The sequence below is a fragment of the Gigantopelta aegis genome, chromosome 4 (genome assembly GCF_016097555.1).
Source record: "Gigantopelta aegis isolate Gae_Host chromosome 4, Gae_host_genome, whole genome shotgun sequence".
Taxonomy (NCBI): domain Eukaryota; kingdom Metazoa; phylum Mollusca; class Gastropoda; order Neomphalida; family Peltospiridae; genus Gigantopelta; species Gigantopelta aegis.
Window position 1 is genome coordinate 20,318,114 of NC_054702.1, and position 7,412 is coordinate 20,325,525.

The 7,412-nt window shown below is 38.7% G+C and overlaps 1 protein-coding gene across 1 annotated transcript; it reads right to left on the bottom strand.

Annotated features, from left to right (window-relative positions):
- Window positions 1–2,819: 2,819 nt before the first annotated feature.
- Window positions 2,820–3,728, bottom strand: LOC121369735 (melatonin receptor type 1A-like). Its single transcript, XM_041494791.1, has one exon. It carries the CDS (start codon window positions 3,726–3,728, stop codon window positions 2,820–2,822), a length of 909 nt encoding a protein of 302 aa, XP_041350725.1.
- Window positions 3,729–7,412: the final 3,684 nt, after the last annotated feature.

The following is a 7,412-nucleotide window of genomic DNA, read 5'->3' on the forward strand; positions in this document are numbered from 1 at the left end:
AAAGTCGCCGATATTGTATTATTTGTTCCAAAGAGAAAGTTTTGAAAGTCTGACATGTCATGTCTGATAATTTTGTGAAATATTGTAATAAAATATCTTCAGTCAGTAAAAAGTTACCAATCTGTTGCCAGCCAGCAAAGCAGAAAACCTTACGTAAATCGCTTGGAACTCCTTGGATTATGCCATGAATTAAACCTCGGACATACGACAGTCGAAGACATATTGAACGCTCAGTCTACTTATAACTCTGTCCACGAAAGAGTGTAGGTTGACCAAGACTAATCTAAATATTTACAGTTATCAGCTATTTGATGTCAGCGAAAATAAGTTTTCTACTGGGATGTATGCGGCCATTGGAACTGATTGAACGCTGGAACGCTTCTCGTATCGACAGTCTGCACCACCAGGTTGGATTCCTTTTTAGCGAGATTCCTTGCCTCCATGTAATTTTTCCGGCTGACTATGTCGACCTGTTTTTTTCGTGATTCGTATGACGGCCATTCTGCAGAACGCCACGGTTGTTTGCGTTTAGTCTCTACATGTCCGAGCCTGTCCTAGCAGCACTGGAAGATTGACCGTCCCACTCTAAGAAGAAATAGGAAGCGGTGTCGGCCCCTACTACTCTTTTCTTTACTTTACTTTGCTTTATAGTGATACCATCTCGCATCCTCCGGAGTCGGGCCCGTTCGCACCTCTATACCAACCCATGACGACTGGACTATATCCATGTCTGATCCTCTTGTTCAGACGGATCCGGCTTCTCAAGATCTGTATTTCAGCACAGCACTACACCTTCAACGTCTAATGACTGTCAATCTAGGGGTTTTCTTGACGGGATGCAACCCATCTCGTCCCTATAAGCTGCGCACCCAAACGGCCGTAATGAGGCCACTCACGTGGACATATCGGTCGGACTTTTAAACTTTTAGATCTGCGTTCGAAATTTTGTGTCGAAAATACTTTAAATTTTTGTTTTATTAAATAGTCCGATCCTCTCTTCTTTCCCTTATTTATTTTTGGACTGTCCTTCTAAAATGCTCCAAATTATGTAAATATTCGGCCGAGCAGTCAATTCTTTTTATTTTTGGCTTGTAACGTTTTTCTTTCTTTTTTTAAAATTCTATTAACTTTTTCACTTATTGCTATTTTCAAATTTCTGCCCATTTTCAACTCTACCCTCCCCCTTCCTCAAGTCCCGAGTCAGGCCACCGATCTTATCGGAGGTCGGACTCTAGATGGGCGTGTTCTTTACCCTAGTGGTATAGGGCACGTTAAAGTAGTTATCTATCTATCTACTGGATGTCAGACATTTGGTAATTTTGACATATAGTCTTGGAGACGAAACCTGTATGTTTTCCATTAGTAGCAAGGGATATCTTATATGCACCATCCCACAGACATAATAGCACATTCCACGGCCTTTGAAATACCAGTCATGGTGCACTGGGTGGAACGAGAAATAGCCCAATGGGCCCAGACCGACCGCGAATCAGGCGAACACTTTACCACTGGGCTACGTCCCGACCCTAGTCATTACTTCTTTTAACGTCTGCATATGCTATTTTGTTTACAACAATGCTACGTGGCCACTGTGCATAGAAGAAAAGAAAAGCGATCCATTATATGCCATTACTGAACTATATTCATTTAAAGGTATCATGGGGCGGGACTTAGCCCAGTGGTAAAGCGATCGCTTGATGCGCGGTCGGTTTGGGATCGATCCCCGTCGGTTGGCCTATTGAAAACATATTTTATTACATACCACACACACACACACACACACACACACACACACACACACACTATTCAAAAGGATTGGGCACAAGTAATGAGTCCCTCTCCTAATTACAAATATAAAATTTTACCATAACGGCGACTGCAGTTTTTCAATAAATAAATAAATCATAATAATACAAAATGTATAAAGTAATCGTTTGTGAGAAACGATTGAATAAACTGAATGAACAGAAAAGGAAACGAACTATTCAAATCGATGGTTTAACAGTATTCATTATTAACATTTTACCTTCTCATACAGCCCAACTGGTAATTAATACAATAATAATAGTAACAACAAATAAGTGATTCCGCACCATGAGATAAACGTTTTCTTAGTCAAATCGTTATGTCTGTTTAATATATTTGTGAACATGTTAAAATATTAGTTTTTTGGTATTGTCATTTAACGTATCTCGACCGTTATTCTCAATTTTAGATTAATTGGTTCAAAACTACTTACAGATGTTAAAATAATTTGTCTTTGTTGGTTATAAAATTGAGATTCAAAGAAATAATGATGAGTGCTTTCAAAGTAATGTCCACAATTACACGAGGGGTCCAGACCATAGTAAGACCACAACGATATAGGTCTGTATTTAAAGCACCACAGGCATGTCGTAGTCCGATATGTAAAACATTTTCTTTTCAATGTCCGCATGAGTAGAATGAAGGCAGTTTGTAAACATCCGGTGCTACTGCTTTTTTAAAAGGTAAAATGCGTTCACAATTTCGTATTTCCGCTTTCAGATTATTTCAAAGATGAATTGTTGAATGTAACTATGACATTTTTAACGATTTGTTCTAGCAACAAGAATAGATATATTGGTTTGGTTCCTCAGACTATTGTGGGCACGTTGTACACAGATGCACAGATTCTCTATATGTGGTACCACGGACTTCCGGTCTATAACACGGAAGTCGGTTCAAATAAATGTGCAACATAAAAAAAAGAAAAAAAGAAGAACAAACAACACTACTCAGTTTTATCGGTCGGAGAATCCATAATCGGTCGTGATGTTTCGAATGTAGTCCAATTAATTTCAAAGCATGGATTCTTTAGTGACAGCGTTAACATTGGCGTTACTTCGTTGAGAATTAACAGTCATGGTGGCACTTCGGTGGTCGTGCTTCTTGCACAGAATGATGTCCTTGTATTCCTTCCTGATCCTCTTGTTCATGATTCCGTATATAAAACAGTTAATCACGCTGTTTGCGTGTCCCAAAATGTTAACCGTGGAGTGCAACATCACCATGTGATGGGAGTCGTCTGCAAACATGGCTGTCAGTCCGTACGGCGTGGTAACACAGATAAAGACGATAAAGACGGCCAGCTGCGTCTTGACGCTCCTGATTTCTCTTACATGTCTCTGTACAATGACGCTCTGCAACTGAGCACGAACCTTGGCGTTGCGGCGAGATATGGCCAGGAGTATTTTAACATAGCAAACCAGAGACACGGAAACAGGAATGGCTATAACTGTCCCCACGAGCACGATGGTGTACGACGTCGACGCGAACCTGTCGTAGCTGCATTCATGAATCATCTTGTCGTATTTGAGAGTGGACCACGAAAACAGAGGCAGACCGGCCAAAACCCAACCGTACGTCCATTGCAAGCCGCATATAATGAAGGTGTTTCTTTTTGAAAATATCCGATCGCACTTTGTGAAGTAACAGATCTGGCACCATCTGTTGATTGCGATGACCATCAAGGCTGAAATGGAGACAGCCTTCAGCGAGATGAGCATGAAGGCGTTAAACTGGCATAACCCATACGTGCCAGGGAATCGGCCGTACAGAAGGTCCACGATGTCGAACAGTATACTATAAACTATGAGAAGCAAGTCCGCCATGGCCAGGTTACACACCAGGATGTTGTAACTGGAGCCAAGGTGTCGGTTCCTGACCACACTCGCCATTATCAGCAGGTTTCCTGGGATTCCAATCATGACGTAAATAGACAGTATAATTATGGCGATGTAAAATAATTTATCTGGAAATTCATATCCTTGGTACCATGGTGGAAACTGAGCAGTCGAATAGTTGCTACTACTACTACTACTACTGCAGTTGCTGCTGGTGCTGCTATTAGAATCCATGGCTGATAGCAAATAAGTTCCAGGTCGGATTTGTCAGTCTAACTGGTACACGTCTTTTGCGAATTCAGAAAAAAATACATCTTTTTATTTTCATTATACGAAGCAGAATGACAAAGTATTTTAACGTGCCTGAAAGGCTGTAAAAATCGCCAACTTTTGTTTGATTTTTTTCCTCCGTTTTATATCACAACATTATTTTAAAAAAGAAATCATCATGGTGTCCATTTCCACTTTTTGTAGTCTTTTTGCTTTTATATTTTACATCGGAATTTTAAAGGAAATTATGATCTCGCTCCACTGTTTTTTCTTATTGTAGTCCGCGAACATTAAAAAAGAACAACCTCCCAATGTGGCTTCCGCTACTGATGCTGTGTGTATATGACAATATTATTATCACGAATGAATTGTAAGCATTAGTCGATCTTACTCCTACCTGCTTGGTTTGTTCTCTGGCTATATTTCCTGTTCAGTTATAATAGAAACCATTAACACACCTTATGACGTGCGCATGTGGTCGAGAATAAAGAACGATAATCTGAAATAACACGAACTCAGCACCGTCTGTGCACACATCCAACTGATTAACATGGGGATACGTATTTTATCCATTATATATTCAGTCAATTGGCTTTGTATTCTGTTCTGGTCAGAATTAATTGCACGTTCTATTAGGACTAATTAACTCAAGCTAAATATCATACATGAATTCACAGAATCGATATTGGCAAGAAATTGTACGCATTCCGTTGTCAGTCACTGTTGGTGATAAATATATACATTTTTGTTCTGTCCACTCATTGTATTTCTGTATACGTGTATTTATATAATTTAACTATTCATATACTACATTATTTACTATTTAATGTTCTCCTGTAAACCCTGTCCTGTCTTGTCACTTATTATATTATGTAATTGTTCATGTTTCCCCATATGCCATTGCCTAACGGCCTGGGTGTAATAAAGTTCTGTTCTGTTCTGTTCTGAAGTTTGTTTTGTTTAATGACACCACTGAAGCACATTGATTAATTAACCATCGGCTATTGGATGTCAAACATTTGGTAATTCTGACAAGTAGTCATCAGAGGAAGCCCACAACATTTTTCCTAATGCAGCAAGGGATCTTTTATATGCACCGTCCCACAGACAGAATAGCACATACCACGGCCTTTGATATACCAGTCGTGGTGCACTGGCTGTGACGAGAAATAGCCCGATGTGCCCACCGACGGGAATCGATCCGAGACCGACCGCGTATCAAGCGAGCGCTGTACCACCGGGCTACGTCCCATCCCTTGTTGGTGATAAATACTCGAATAGAGTCATCATAGATACACGAGACGTTTTGCATTATGTGTTATGTAATATCAATTTCTTTACCTGTTTTATAGTTCTTCCTACATATAGTGAGTATGCGGAAACCTGAACACCTTAAATTGAGACACTGGCGTAGCTAGGATTTTATATTGGGGGTGGGGGAGGGGGGGGGGGGCAACCCACACTATGTATGTAGTTATGACTGATTTTATAAAATGTCATAGTTTGAAAATAAGTTACGCCCCTGATATTATTGAGAACACATTTTCCCTATCCCCCCACCTCAGTAAAGTGCACGCACAGTGTGCGAAATGCCAATTTTGGTGTTACCAGCAAAATTTGTGCCTACTTCAAATCAACTTATTAACCTGCAATCACCACATTGAAACCAAACTTGTAATTTGCTAGACGGTATTATTTTTTTTAATGTCATTACCTACAAACAACACGACAGCAATAGAAATAATAACATTTCTAACGGGATGGTGCATGTTATACTGTTCCATTGCGTCATTTGATACACAAGTAAAGTAAGAAGAAGAATGTAATTACAAAGTTAGTTTTTTTTAACGACACCACTAGAGCACATTGATTTATTAATAATTGGCTAATGTATGCCAAACATATGGCAATTTTGACATATAGTGTTAGAAGGAAACACACACACACACACACACACACACACACACACACACACACACACACACGCACACACACACCAAAATCCCACACCCCAAAAAACAAACACATATATGTATGCACGTGTGCGTGCATGTGTGTATGTAATATGGATGGATGGATGGATGTACAGTTGTATGTCATTAATAATGTATAGATGTACTGCAGAATAGTTACATTTAAAAGAAATCGAAGGTTGGTTAATTTTGTGTAATGTAAACACAACCGTTACCATTGTCAACTAATCTACACAAAGCTGTATTCAGTTTGGAGTAGTGATTACCCCGGTGATGCTTGTGTATGTCTACAGCCATAATTATAAAAGCTTTCTGTTAGTGTGTAGGCCGACATTATTGATAACTTATTGTTAGATTATTTCAAACTACATCGCCAATTAAAAAAGGGTCTATCGGTACGTCTAAAGAATGTAACCTCTCTTATATATAAAAAAATGTTTGTGTTTTTTAATAATAAAAATAAATAAATAAAAGAATAATAAAAATAAAATAAAATGAAATAAAGAAACAAAAACAAACAAACAAACAAACAAATAAATAAATTTATCAGCTCGTATTGATAAATTATGATATCACAAGACACGAGGGGAGTATCCTCTATACATTATTTAAAATAGTGAACAACAAACTAAAGGCGAATATTTGACTAAACTGGGACTAAAGCGTCCACAAGTCATCGATACTTTTAACAAACACGGGCGGGACGTAGCCCAATGGTAAAGCGCTCGCTTGATGCGTCGTCGGTTTCGGGTCGGTGGACTATTGGACTATTTCTCGTTCCAGCCAGTACACCACGACTGGTATATCAAAGATCGTGGTATGTATTATCCTGTCTGTGGGTGTGTAACAACAACACACAAATAAACAAAAGTAAACTTAAAATTAATTTGTTTTCGTCTGGCCTAAATATGAAAAGAATTAGTCGCATGTAAAACATCGCTTGCTACTAATGGAAAAATGTAGCGGATTTCCTCTCTAAGACTATATGTCAAAATTACCAAATGTTTGACATTCAGTAGCCGATGATTAATAAAGCAATATACTCCAGTGGTGTCGTTAAACAAAACAAACTTTAAATTTCCATCCCAAATTGGACTCTATAAAGTTATATTTCATATTTATTTGTCGTTATGAAAAGTTTCTGTTTCAATTAGATTCTACATGATTGGCCACAGAGCAAAACATTTTTTATTTTTTATTTTTTTACAACACGCACAATGTATACTCTGGACTTTCTCACCTATTACCTGCGACGGATCCAGAAAATCCATTTGGGGGGGGGGGGGGTGGCTATGATATCAGGCGGATTGCCAAGAGAACTTTGGGGATGATTGGAGGCGGATGAAAATTAATATGCATATATAATAAAATTATAACTGTCGCAAAATTTAGGGGAGGGGGGGGACTGGCCCCTGCCCCCTAGATCCGCCTCTGATTACTAAAAACACAATAATACTACTACAAATCAATAAATAAGAACACATAATTTTGAAAACAATTTTGAAATACAATGGATCATTTTGAC